The following is a 14,974-nucleotide window of genomic DNA, read 5'->3' on the forward strand; positions in this document are numbered from 1 at the left end:
TTATTAGTGTTTTCTTTGTTTTAACATGGAAGATGCAAATTGAATATTTATTTTGCTTGGTTGGTATAAGAATATATACAATTTATACCCAGAGTTAATGTCAATCCATGCATGCAACTCTTGCCAATAATCACTACTTCAAAAAGTAGGATCAGTAAAGGAACTTTGTCACACAGAATGACCTGCTCTTAAAAATATTAGTGTTTGTCTTGTATGATGCTGTTCATATTAAAATATTTTAAAATTTTTGTATTTCACAGATATAAGAAATATGGAAAAGAAGCTATTGGAAAAAGCAGCGTATGCACAGAGTGTAAATTCTGCTCTGACGCCTGTTGTATCAGCACTGGCTACTGTTCTGACATTTACTTTACACACCATTTTAAAGCAAGAACTAACTGCACCAGTTGTACGATTTCTTATTTCTTTTTTTTAACAGATATTTGCTTTTTAGCTTTTTTACCTTAGAGTGTTCTTTTGTTCTGTTTTTACTACAGCCTTTGAAATTCATGCACTTATCCTTAGGATTTTTACTAAAGGATAGTTCTAAAATAAAATTGGCTTACTTTCCTGTGCAGCTTGCATGTGGCCACTAAGCAGGAGTGACTACTATTAAATACTGCAAGATAAACGTGTAGTTGATAAATGAAGGTGATTACTAACTGCAGCACATTCTAAATGAAGATAGATGGTTTTCTTGAAGAATTTAAATTTTTTTTTTAAACAGAAAAAATCCTGCACATCTGGGATCATTTATCATCCACTGGTTCTTCAAAGGCTTCAGCTCTGATCAGTGCAATATTCTATTCTGCAAACAGCAAATATTCATTCGCTTTAGAAATCAGAAACTGGATAGAACATTGAAGGAACACAGGACATTTTAACAGGAAAAAAAAAATCTATAGGGAATTTAACTGAAAAAAAAATAGCAATTCCAATATAAGAGTGAGGATTTATATGAAAAAAAGTTACAGAAACAAAGAAGAACCGGAAAGATTTTAATTCAGAAGAGAGTGTATAATATCCGATATGTCATGGGAGAAACGACACGACATGAATTTCAGTTAAACCCAAGGAAGAGATTTAATATTTGTGTAGGACTGCAATTCTGACTGCTTCCTCAAATTCTGTCACACCTGAACTACACTTATTCATAATCCAGATCAATTTTTTGTAACAGAGTAATTTCCACAAACCCATTTTCAAATGTAACTAGTGCTCTGGGGATGCCCAGTCTGAGAAATCTTTAGAAGGGATTGATTTTCAAAAGGTATGCAACACAAAACCTTTCAGAAATCAATGTCTTGAAAATATTTCCAATTTGGCACCTCAGAAATATTGCTGAAAGTGTTGGCCTTATATTTTTCTCCCATATTGATCAATCCCCGGAAAACAAAATGTATGAACCATCTGCTCTTAAAAGGTTACATCCATCCAAGATTACTTAGGGAATTAACTCAGGACGATGCAAAAACGGTAACACATTCGGGTTCTATATGAATTACACAGACAGGAATGTATAAAAATTGGAATAAAGTTCTTTGGGTAGAGCCCATCAATAACAAATCAGTAAATCTGAATCCAGTCCTAGAAAAACACTATTCATTTAATAGGGATGAAATGTGGTCTCACTTCGATGTCACTTACAGTTAGATGCTTGCCAACACCAGGAATAAACCTGACTGATTTATTTAAAAGGGATGACAGAGAACACTGAGGAAAGCAGGGCATTGTGCATGATTTACTTGTATTTCAGTGAAATCTTTGATAAGGCATCACACAGGCAGCTTGTGAGCAAGGTAAAAAATGTAGCTTCACTGCAAATATAATAAAATGGGTAGAGAATTGACTGACAGGAAGAGTTATTGTTAATGGACCAAGTGCTTCCCTCATCTAACCTAACCAAATTCGGTGATGTTAAACTAAGGAAGAATTTGCCTCAGTGAATACAAATCATCATATAGCAATGTTCCAGAAATCTCAGTGAAGGGACTAATACTATTTAGATATTCATAAGGGCCTTGAAAAACTAAATGGTTGGGCTAGATTTAACCGCTCAAGATGCGTTTCTTTAAATAGAAGGCACAAATGAACAGTATAAACTTATCCTTCCTCACTATATTGTAAAACGCAAATACAACTTTTTTTTCAATGTTTATTGGAAAAAATAAACTATTTTCTCTTTTTCCTTTACAGGTTTTCAGTGTGATTGCTATGCTTAATGTAATGAAGTTCTCAATTGCAATCTTACCTTTCTCAGTGAAAGCAGCAGCAGAAGCTAAGGTTTCTCTAGAAAGACTGAAGGTCCATCCTGGTTTTAATATATTTGACAGATTTTTTACATTATAGTCTGTAGATTACTTCAGATCAAGAGTTTTGGAGACCTAATTCCCAAATTAGGCCAGTGTTTTTTTGCAATAAGCACCATAATAATGCTTTGATATTAAAAAGCTAAAGGAAAACTATACTTTTTTTGTATCTAATTCCATAGAATGAACAACTGAAAATGAAATTAAATTTGAAAATATTTACCAAACAAGAAGCCTTCATCATCTTCTCAACAGATTACTTATGATTAATTATTATCATTAGTATTGCTGTAGTCTCTCAGTACAGGGGATTGACTGAGGGTAGGGCTAAGGTGTCACTGAGCGAGGTGCTGTAGGAACAAAAATTTAATGACAGAAAGCCTTAGGAAAAACTACAAGAATCAGCTTTCATTTAAAAAATACATGGGTAATTAGCAAGTTTTAAAATTGTATCTTAAAGTGGTGAGTTAAGCTAAAAACCATTAAATCAAGTGTTAGCAACTGTCAAAGCAGTGTGTGACTCATCTGTTTACATGCATACATATAGAAATCTATGTGAGCATATGTATCTACAGTGTGACAGCTACAATTTATCATTATATTCTGACTTTCATTTTTATGATAACACAATGGGTATAAACGTAAAAGGAAAATATGTAATGCATACTCTTCATACATTTTTGGAAATGTGTTTCTGACATAGGCATGCAATTTACATATGTATCTACAAATGCACAAATATATTGATCAATTAGTAACTTTTTACTGAATACCATCAATTTTAAAAACACACCTCTACACTCATGCACACACATATTCTTATATAACTCATATACTATACTACATTACCGGAACAGTTTATTACACACAACTGAAAATTCTGGATTTCCTCTTACTTTTTGTAGGACAACTGACTGGATTTCTCCTACTTTGTTTCCCATAATATAACTATTAGAAAAATGCCTTATCTGACAGAGAGAGCAATCAGGCCTATCAATTGACTGGAGACACTGAAAAAAAGAGACATTTCTAAAAATTACCAACTTATTTCTGTTATATAGAAATTATTTCAATCTCTAAGCTCCTGAAGGAGCACAGATTTGGCCCTTCTAATATTTCGCATGTTCTCTAAATACCTATATGATGATGCTCCACAAACAGGAAGACTTCATCAATGGACGCTGCCATTAATATGTAAGATGAAGTTTTCTTATCAGATTAAGCTAAACTAAGTGAACTATGACATCAAAAAGCTAAAATATATATTGAAATCATACAAATTATTGAAGCTGAGAATGAAAATCTCTTAAGGATAGCCCTGACACACTATTTCTGCTGCAGTACATGTAACATTCTTCCCGCTGCAGGGAAAACAACTCTCTGCATTGATGATATTGGTATATTAAATCATTTTCCCAGAATCTTTACCACATTTAACCATGATGGAAATAGAAGTCATATCTGTACCAATTTAGCAAAGAATGAATTTGGTTTTTTTTCTTCATGTTTTAATAAACAGCGTTCTTAACTACATCTCTCTTATTTTAGAAAATTCTTGTAACTGAAATACCTCCCAATTATGTAAGTAATCTGAAAAATTCAGAAAATGCCATAATAATGGAAGATGCAACACTGACTTGGGAACAACTGAATGACCACAGTGAAAAGAGAAACAGAGACAACATTACGAACACCAAGAGTGTCCATAAAATCTTGGAGCCAGCATCTCAGATATTACCTAGAGAGACAGAAAGAGAGAATGGCACAACCACCATTTTGCAGCACTTGAGCTTTACTGTGAAGAAAGTAGGTACATCTTAAAGAAATTATACTAACATAATATCCCACAAGGATCTGGACTTCTGGCTCCCCACCCAGTACCGCTGCCTTTCATTGTTCTAAAAAACAGCAGGTCATAAAATTTGACTGGCCTTTCCCATCCCTGTATTTCCTTCAGCTCTTTTCACTAAGGATTTCTCTCTGATGTAATTAATAAAACTAACAATATGCAAGTATTATTATTATCATCAGTTAATATTAGAAACTTGGAGACTTTGTCTGGATCAAGGTCCTGTTTTTCCAGATGTTGTGCACAGACAGAATACGATTGATCAAGTTAAGCAGCAAGTTTGCTTTTTGCAAATTACAACTGCGGACATAAAAAGAAATTTTAAACCGTTATCTCAATGAAATGTCATGTTCTTGTGCTATGTACTCCACACAACAAAAACAGACTTCAAAAAGATTCATATCATTGCATTAATTCAAGTGTCTCCATATAATCAGGTTTTTTTTTAAGTTTTTGTTGAACCACTTAAAACATTTTAAACTTTGCCTTTGAGGGTATAAAGATAGGATAGGTATTATTTTATAAATGCAGTTTAGTCATTTTCAGAATATGCTTCTTTTTAGGGAAAGATTGTGGGTATTTGTGGAAACGTTGGAAGTGGAAAGAGCGCAATAATATCTGCTATTTTAGGACAGGTAAGTACATCACTATAGAGTAATGTTTTCCTTTCATTTGCCTTACGTGAAAGACACATGCACAATGGAAACAGTTGTACGTGAGCACAGAAAGTATATGGTTACTCACATTTGCTTTTTTAAAGTGTGATTAAATACTACTAATTAAATTGGAAAAGGCAAATCGTTTGCTATCAACTGCATCACTAAACACACCACTATTTCAGAAGATTCTTCTCTATCATGTTGTTTCCTGATGCTCTGAGGAGGATTGAGACAGGCTGACAACTTCTGAAAAGATAATTCTTTGCTATGCATGTGCTACAGTGATATATTTATAGTTATACACATTAATGGTTGTCTTTAAAAAAGTTATGTGATATTAGGAGATAACAGTGGGAATCTCAAGTCTAAGCACTAGCAATAAAGAAAACCATTAACCAAACTCAAAATAGTAAGAATGATGTGAAATTCTCAGTAAAATTTAAAAAACATATGAAGTGGATTTTATTGCTAAAATCTAACCTAAAATTAAATACCCAAGTCTATAGAATCTAAATAACCTGCCCTTCACAAAACCTGAGCTCTTACTGCAAGATCAGGCTAGGGAAAGCATCAATAATTTCCCTCTGATTAAAAAAGAATTCTCAATTAGAATAGAATGAAAAACCTAAGAACTTCTTATTTCAGAAAACTGTCAAAATGTTGACTATTAAAATATTAAATATTATTATATTCAATATCAAAATATTGAAATATTTCCAAAATATTCTGTGTTACCTGGGTTTATTGGCTCATTTAGGAGCCTGAAAGTCTGGTCACTTGAGAATTCCACTGGGAGAGGTACAAAACCAGAATTCTGTTAAAAATCTGTAAAGTAAAGCTTAAAGCTACCAGAGGATACTTTGATTTCAACCACTAAGGATTTTCCATGTGAAATTTTAGAGTAGATCTCCTAACTGATCCTCATATATTCAGTATGGGAAGAAATATTCAAAGAAGAGACACAGGAAAGAATCCACAAAACAATAATTAACACTACTTATTAGTAGTGTTATTAATTATTACAGTTACTGATGCTTAAAATCTTCTACAGCACTCATGTTCCTATTTATTTATTTATTATTATGGTGCTTATTGCAAAAAAAAGAAAAAAGAAAAAAAAAAGAAAAAAAAGTTATAGAAGACCAAAGAGCAGTGTAAAAGCCCCAGTAATCCTATGACATTGGCCATGACTGTTGGAGACAAACAAAAAGAAAGGAGGGAATAAAATGAATGGAAAGGAGAAAGATATGGCCTACAGACTGTTACTTGCCCTAGGCTAGCAAAAGCTGCAAACTACAGCCTAAGAGGAATGGCTGCGTCTTTTAAAATTTCTGTTGTTTATACTGCAATGTACTTAAATTCAAGTAAGATCAGTGTAAAATAGCTTTATCTACTAATTCTCCAGTATTTCAAGTCAGGTTATAGGATTAATCACAAAACAATAGAAAATATTTTCTTAAGTACCTAACTGCTGTTTCAGATGAACCTCTGTGATGGGACAGTAGCGGTTGATGGAACATTAGCTTATGTATCACAGCAAGCCTTTATATTTCATGGAAACGTAAGAGAAAATATATTATTTGGAGAAGAATACAATGAGCAAAGGTAAATGCCAGACTGACAATTAGGCTTAAAAATCCACTACATATGCATGAATCTGTGGCGTTATCTTTTGCATGTTCTAAAATAGGTAATGAGAACAAACATCTGAACATATGTTAGTGAGCCCCATGGGCTGAGGCAAGATGAAGCTGATAATTGACTCTAACTATTCCCTTCATTGTAGTTCCCTTGTTTGTTCCATCTTCAGTGCTGGAAAAACAGGCATATCATGGTCATATATTTAATATACGAGAAGAAGCTAGACGCATTTTAGTTTTTTCCCATACACTGAACCTTTGGATTCATGCTGTAGCCATTAACAGCAAATACAATTTCCTAGGATGCTAACTCTCGAGTCACCACCAGAAAGAGTGGTTGTCGCACTCTCAGAGGCAGCATTTTATCTTTGACCCTGTCAGTCTCAACATGATAAAGGATGCAGGTTTCCAAACATTTCTCACACATGGAACTTGAACTTTGCAAACCGAGTGATAATGTTTATCAGTTAATTCAAATTATTCTTATACATCTAAAAGCAGTCAACTCATAGAATACTGGATATTTTCAGTCTTCTGGTCTTGCATTCACAAAAACTAAGTATCACACCTTATTCCTACTGCTATGTAGCAGTGTTCAAACTTCAAATGCAATAGCATACAAGTCAGAGAGAGGACAACTGTGTTAAATTTGCCATCAGCTAAACAACAAGCATCCTAAAAAATTCAAAATGAGTTCTCAAATTATAACTAATACTGTACAATCAGGGTATTTTACTTGCAGGATACTTCTGCACAGATGTCTTCAAATCTGCAAGTTTCCATTTGCTTTCCTAATACTTATGCCTGATGACATTATATTCCAAAATATCTCTGCCATTAAGCAATCTACTCTTCACTGTTCCAAACACCAGGATGTTTTTTTCTTGTTTTATTTTCTTGCTTTTTTTTTTTTTTTAATAAGAAAGGATGTAATTTGCTTAAATGCCCATTCAAGGAGTGCTCACGGATGTAAACTAAAGCAGAAAGAGGATCCAGAGGAGCACAGTGAAAAAACTCTCCACGCGCCTTTGAGTTGGCCAGGACAGCCCCACCAGCCCGGCGGCATCACGCAGTTACTACCTGGGGTTCTGCAACAAGCTGAAGTTGTGCGAGTTATAGGTCACATAGCTTTAAAGCCAGAGGCAGTTGAGCTGTCTAGGATACTCCACTGTGCAGTGGCAGAGACTCATTTCTTTAAATTTCTACCTCCCACAGTTCGTACTTTAGAGATTTTTACATTTCCAGAGCAGAGTTAGAAGTTCTTAACGTTAATTAGAATCAGACCCAGGGCTTAGCTTAACAAAAAGATAAGCATACTAATAACATGTCATCAGTCAAGTCTGAGAAACCCTACGTGAAATCTCATGTCAATGTCAAGTCAATAAGTTGCTGGCTTGTGAGGGAAGTCAGAATTTCGGATCCAGTGATCCTTGCCTAAAATGTAAGCTAGAAAGTGCAACAATGTATATCTTCTCATAAAGAACATCATAATAAGAAATAAAGAGACAATACCACAGGTCTGACAGCATGATACAGCTGCAACTTTACACAGTGAAAACAGAGCTAGATGAAGGACTCAGCCATATAACCGTACAGTTGAAAACACTTTTGGAAGACAGATGCAGTAATTAATAAAAATACACAAGGTTTTATTCACATGTTGAGAAATAAAAAATGCTGAACTTCTACTTTCAGATACAATTACGCAGTCAATGCATGCAGCCTAGAGTCAGACATGGAAATTCTTCCTCATGGAGATATGACTGAAGTAAGTATTACTATAAACACTAAAATGTAAGCAATTATACTGCCATTTAAGAAAGAGGAAGAAGGAATAAAAGAGAAACAAGAATAGCTTTTAAGATTCTTCTTACACTTGTGTGAGTAAAGTTACATCACATCCTCACAACGAAACAAAAATGGTAAAACAGTAATGACAGAGAGAGATGCACTGGTGTCTTTATAACAAGAAGCTCCTGTTAGCAGGCTCAGGAGGATGATGGTTTTCTGCTGTTTCAGTGTTTCCATGGATTTGCTTGGTTACTGTCTGTCAGGCACTTACAGTCAACTAACAAGGGCCAGCGTCTCACTGGGGTGAAGTGAAGTGAAGTGAATGAAGCTATAGTATATTACAACTGCTAAGCATCTGTTACTGAGTGTTGAGATCAGTACTTTCCAGATGGTGAATTAACTAATGAATTCTGCCCTTTTATTTTTCTGTTCACGTATGTAAGAATCTCAAATGTTCTGAAGCTGGTCGTAATTTTAAGTGACTAATCCTTGGCCTGCATTTAGGGATTCAAAATGCAGATCAAAAATTTACAGTAGAAAATTATACTGTGACTGATTAAGCTGATTTAACTACTCAACCAGCATGAATTTCAAATGATATAATTGCTTCTAACAAACACAGCAAATACTAATCTGATCCATCACAAAATCAGGTAACAAGATAGTAGCACCCTGTTACATAATCACTTTGTTCCCCTTGAGACTTCACCTTTTTCTTTCAGAAATTGTGGTGGAATGAAAATGAGTTTCAGCACTGGAGACCGTATCTATCTGTCAGTTTATAGTAGGTCAGTTATTCCCTGACCTGACCTGCTCTGAGAAAGGCCTTTCCTTTCTGCTGGCTAGAGAAGCAGCTGTCAGCAGGAAAGAGATCTGAACAAAAACTACATCATTTCCCACCCCTTTTGATTCCCCTTGGAGGGAGTCTAATTGCTTTGCATGTCCCTTGTGGGGAAACTGTTGATTGCATGCTGCAATTCTTATTTCCATTTTGGGCAAGATATAGGTTTAAATCCTTCAGAAAGATTTGGGATCAAATGCCGTACTGAGTCCAGAAAACTGTTAGATTTGGGTGGACCGATATCATGAAGAATCTTTCTACCCAATTTCTTTCTGCCCATTTTCCTTTTACCACTTTTTTGGTGACTACCTCTGTGAAAAGGACTGATCCTCTGAAACATTTCGAAAACTGCAAGAAAACTGAAGTGCTCCAGCTAAAACAGATTGAGAACTATATGCAAAGTATTAGTAAGCAAGCAGCAGTTCGCCTGAGCGATAACCAGTTTGCAGAATATGTTGAAAGAATTTTAAATGTAAGGTACTACTATACACAAAAGATCCCATACTACCTTTGCACTGTTAAGATAGTCCAGCAGTAGCTTTAGACAGGTTCACTCTTTTTTTTCAGATTTTACTACACTGAAGAGACATTCTGCTACAAATCTTCATTTTAGTGACTCCTGGACTCAAAAGATGTGATAACTGAAGTAACTAGAAAGACATGAAATTAAGGTCTAAATTTGCTACAAATTCCCAGAAGGTTCAGGGACATGTCAATCACGTTATGCCTCTCTCTCTGTGAGGGAATCCTTTCTTATAACCATATTACTGAAATTATCAAAGATCAGGAGACAGGTGACGGAGCCCTTTTATGAATGTGTGAAAGTCAGCAACTGCAACACGGTAACACACACACACACACACACACACACACACACACACACACACACACTCATAGAATCAAGCCTCACAGAGTTTGAGAGAGGTATGATATATCTGCTCAATGGAAAGCCAAAACTATTCTAGGTAAGTAAATCCTCACCTGATTGAGAACACAGCCTTATAATGAACGGAAATCATAGACCAATTGCAATTATAGATGCAAAGCTGTTGTCTATAATACTGTGTTTTGTATGGGTGTCTGTCCTCTCATTGATGTAGTTATCTCTTCCTATTTAAAGATAGGAGAAAGAGGTCTCAACCTTTCTGGTGGCCAGAAGCAAAGGATCAGCTTAGCACGTGCTGTCTATGCCAACAGAGATATTTATTTGTTGGATGATCCCCTATCAGCAGTTGATGCACATGTTGGAAAGCATATTTTTGAACGATGCATAAAAGAGGCCCTTAAAGGAAAAACAATACTGTTAGTAACTCATCAACTACAGGTAAAGAGTTTAACTTCCTTTCACTTATGTATTTTTTATACCACAATATTCATAAGTATTTTTATAAAATAGTAATCATTCTTAAAACAATAGATGCAAGTAAGTGCTTTACATTTGTTTCATTTGATTTCAAAGTTTTCTTTTCAGCCATAGGGACTGGAAACCTCCCTCCCTCTTTTTTTTTTTTTTTTTTCAAGTGCCTTTCAGGAAATGGTGGCAAGGCAAGTGCCTTTCAGGAAATGGTGGAATAAAACAGATGGCCATGAAAGACAGTTAGCAGATGTGTAAATGTCTTTAAGTGCTTTTTACAGCACTTTTTTTAAACTATTAAATGCAAAGTAACTTCATTTTCTGAAAACTAAATAGTTCAACTGTTGTATCAACAAGGCAAAACCAAGACTCAAAATGAGAGCAAGTATTTACTAGTACCATTTCCTATCTGGGTGCCCTCCATTCACCATTCCAAACCAATTTAAGCAAAGGCTTAAAACTCGTTGCCTTTGCTGACAGCTATTTTCTTTTTAATTTATATACAAGCTTGACCTGATTCTCCTTTTGTTCCCAACACAACCCTGGACTCTGAAACTTCCAACCTGAGTGGACAGGCAGACCAAGATTTGTGTTCAGACAGACATGCCCCCAGTGCTGAGCCACTCAGCTGAACGCCTCACCCCAGCATTACACCATAACCTCACCTTCCTCAGCACTCAGTTGAAGCATAGATGTTAAAGCTCAGAACGGCACGTGGAATTTCTCCTGCCTACCTAATGACAGTTCTGGCCCTGCAGGACAAACAGGGGCCAGCTTGCTTTCCTTCCCCTTTCAGAATCTGGCACAAGAGTGGTGGAGGGCAAAAAACAAGGAAGAGTGGGATGTAGCTGTGCTTCTGTTTTGGCAGTCTCTAAGAGAAATGTCGAGACCTTAGAGCTATAGCTGATATTATTTGGCTGTGCTCAGCTGAGTTCTATACAGAGTAAGCACTAGGAACGCAGAGTGAGAAGAGCTTCTTTGTAACTCATTCTCTCAACTGCCTGCACTGTTTATTAAGCACAATCTAACGAAAGAGCAAGAATAGGTCAGTTTGAAGGACAGAAGTGTTTTGGTGGAATTCACCTACTCTGTTTTCATCATTTAGGCTGAATCTTCACAACAAAATTAGTTATATCAGAAAGCTGGTTAAAAACAGTTTTTTCATGTATATAGTTGTGAAGCACAGATAAGAGCACAGACTTTTACCTGATGGTAGCAAATGATCAAACTGCAGAAGTTTTCTGAGCTGTGAAATGAAAACTGCTAATCTTCATCATTCCATTTGCAAGTACTAGATATTTGCATTTATTTCCATGCAATTGCTATACTTACAGAATTAACTTTACATTTATAAAAACAGTATTTAGAATTCTGTGATGAAGTAATTTTATTAGAAGATGGAAAAATATGTGAAAGTGGAACTCACAAAAATTTAATACAGAAAAATGGACACTATGCTCAGCTGATTGAAAGTCTTCATATGGAGCAAGCAAAGGTAACAGTTACCCTCTCATATTAAATATACACCACTGTTCCCATGCTTCAGATTCATACGCGTATTCATCCTATCTTTCAGAAGCCAAAACACATTTTTATTGAGTCACTTATAGAAACGCAAGACAAAACTGATATCTCAGGAAGTTCTCATGAAGGAGCTGAAAATTACGGTAAAATATAACATCTCTAAAATTTGAATTGCCGATATGCAGTACAAAAAGGCTATTTAATTAATTATTGTTTCATATTTGTAGTTTTTGATATGTCTGATGAGGGAAATAAGGCACCAAGGAAAGAACCCCAAGAGAGAAGCAATGCAGGTATGTAACACAAACACTTGACTCCAGTTCTTTTCAAGATCATTGTTTTTAAACAAACTCAGTTTGAAGCTGAAAGTATGCAAGTGTTAGAAATTAAAGGAACTGAGCCCTTCAAAACATGCTCTTCACCTAGCACAGCTTGTATCTCCTCCTTAGTCTACTCAGCCTGCCTTACTTACCAGCTTCTCAGAACAGATACTTTTCCAAAATTATAATTCCAAAATTAAAAATCCTTCAAACTCCTACAATTCTTTTTGGCACCAAAGTTCCATAATTCAAGTTTCTCAGTCATCTGAGCAACCTGGAGATCAGTTCACAATCTCCATCAAAATTCACAAATTAGCCTTGCCTCTGCTTATATAAATTGCAGGGATTGAACTGGCAAACACACTTGGAGAATGCTTAACAGGTCCTGTTCAACACAAGAAATGTGAATGGAGGAGGGGAGAGTATGGTTCCCTTAAACAAATACATCCATGACTAGAAACATGGGGGAAATTTTGCAGTAAAAATAAACAGAGGACACTTTGAAAGTAAAATTAGTATCAATATGCAAGAATAGCCATTTGGGATTAGATCAAAAGTCCTTCCAGCCTGGTACCTTGTCTCCAGCAGCCGCCCAAAGCGGATGCCTACCAAAGAATGACAATATGGCAAGCATACATGGTACTTCTCTTGATATATCCCAACTTTCAACTATTTTCAAATCAGAGCACTCCTGAACCAATTGTAGTTTCTGAATATTTAGTGATCTTCAATTGATTTCTTTCTTGTGAACTTGTCCAGCCTATATTTGAACCCATGTAAAGCATCCACAATAATTTCTACAGATTTATTGCATACGGCATGAAGAACGATCTCCTTTTGCTCAGTCTGCTTCATCTCAGATATCCCAGTTATTGTACTGGAAAATACTGAATTCTGAGTTCCTACCCACTCCCTTCATTTCACTCGTGCTTTTGAAGATATCTATGACACCATCCCACAGCTATTTTCTTCTAGCTCGAAGAGTCACTTCACAGATGACAAATCACTTCTTAGCTATAAAAATTCTGCCCTCCTACTTCAATTCAGAAACACTAAGGGAAAAATGCATTTATAGCTGTTCTGACTTGGAACAAAATTTGGGTTTTGTATTCCTTTCTATTGTCAGGGATGTCAGGAATAAGGAGGGAGAAATGGAATATCAATAGAGAATTGTATGCAGACCTAAAAGCTACTCACCATTCTTAGTAAATACATGTAATTTATCACAATCTTCTAGTCATTTAATAACCATTGCAAAACTGGAAGGGCTATTTACCATATAGCAGCATTTAGCAAAAGCACGGATTCTACGAATGAATAGGTATATTTGACAAATGTTCTTATGAAACAGCTAACACAAAGATTCTTTTGTCTGGTTATTGTGCTGAAAACATGCTTAATATTGGTTGACATTGGTTCAAAAATGGCCACATCTCGTCCTACAAAGAACAACTTTCTATTTGTATTGCAGCTCCTATAAACCAACTTGTTCAAGGAGAGGAAAAACAGGAAGGTGCAGTGACATGGAAAACCTATCATGCTTACATTAAAGCTTCTGGAGGTACCTTATGCAAATAGTTTTCTACTAAATTTTCACTTTTCAATGTACAATTTCCTTTTTAAAGATAGGGTTCACTAGGTCTCTGTTCTCCTTCTTTCACCCAAGCCTTTAAGGTGCACAGTATCAAACTGAGTTGTTCTTTGTTTCAGCTAAAGATACCTGCTTTAATTTTATTAGAATGTGACAACCATACTACATTAAAGAATATATTTTTCAAAAAAAAATATTACAAACTTTCGAAAGATGTATAAACTAGAAAGACAGACTGCTTCTTTCTTCTCCTCTTTAAAGAAAAATCTTTTAACAGAAAAAAATCATGGAAAAAAACATAGAAAAATCAAACACTGCATAGCCAGAGTGAAAATTAAGCAGCTACATTTGGCTCTCACTAAGATCTTATCAAAATCTGGAACATCTTGGTATTGGTCAAGTGCATTACAGTAAGAAGTCAGCAGTGAAACTCAGACTTGAATAGATACATTTTCAGGGTATTTAGATATGAGATTACATTTAACAGCAATTGCAAACTAGAACCATTTAGAAATTTTTTCTTTGTTATTTAATTGCATATGTGCTCTTTATCCATATGATACTATTCTGTTGATCTTGAGCTCTCTGAAAAGAAGACTGAGACCCATTTAACAAATTTTTACAGGTGTATTATCAATTTTGAGAATCTCTGTTAGATTTGGGCCCCGTGTGTACTGCTGACTGAACACTGCTTCTTTTAGAAAAACTCAGGGTTTTTTGTGCAGCATACATTTCTCATAATATGTGCATAAAATAGTTTCTCTCCGTCATTACTTTAATGAAATGTCACTAAGGAGCAGTGTATCATGCATGAGATGTATACTCACATGAAAAAATTTGTTTAACATGAGCAATGACCAAAGAGTCTGCTCCTTTGGCATGCTTCTGATAAATGCCAAGTTAGATTCCCCTGTATATGAACTAAGTTTTGATGTTCTTATTAAGACTTTATTTAGGCAGAATTTAAATTAATGTCACTACGCAAAAAAACAATTATACAATTACTCCTCATTCCCATTTTTGTAAATGGTAGTTCTACATATATAAGGAAAGAAAAACTAGGTAAGAGTTAAGTAATAACATCTCTGCTGAAAAG

The 14,974-nt window shown here is 35.2% G+C and overlaps 1 protein-coding gene across 1 annotated transcript in view; it reads left to right on the forward strand.

Moving 5' to 3' along the window:
- LOC112984372 (ATP-binding cassette sub-family C member 12) overlaps positions 1-14,974 on the forward strand; it is a 47,481-nt gene that overhangs the window by 18,391 nt on the left and 14,116 nt on the right. Inside the window, exons 9-19 of the mRNA XM_026102196.2 lie at positions 261-409; positions 2,197-2,348; positions 3,896-4,115; positions 4,722-4,793; positions 6,298-6,422; positions 8,153-8,225; positions 10,210-10,413; positions 11,804-11,938; positions 12,020-12,110; positions 12,195-12,260; positions 13,759-13,848. Of these exons, the coding sequence (XP_025957981.1) occupies positions 261-409; positions 2,197-2,348; positions 3,896-4,115; positions 4,722-4,793; positions 6,298-6,422; positions 8,153-8,225; positions 10,210-10,413; positions 11,804-11,938; positions 12,020-12,110; positions 12,195-12,260; positions 13,759-13,848 (1,377 nt within the window). The remainder of the gene's footprint in view (positions 1-260; positions 410-2,196; positions 2,349-3,895; positions 4,116-4,721; positions 4,794-6,297; positions 6,423-8,152; positions 8,226-10,209; positions 10,414-11,803; positions 11,939-12,019; positions 12,111-12,194; positions 12,261-13,758; positions 13,849-14,974) is intronic.

The sequence above is a fragment of the Dromaius novaehollandiae genome, chromosome 13, assembly GCF_036370855.1.
Source record: "Dromaius novaehollandiae isolate bDroNov1 chromosome 13, bDroNov1.hap1, whole genome shotgun sequence".
NCBI classification, from domain to species: Eukaryota; Metazoa; Chordata; class Aves; order Casuariiformes; family Dromaiidae; genus Dromaius; species Dromaius novaehollandiae.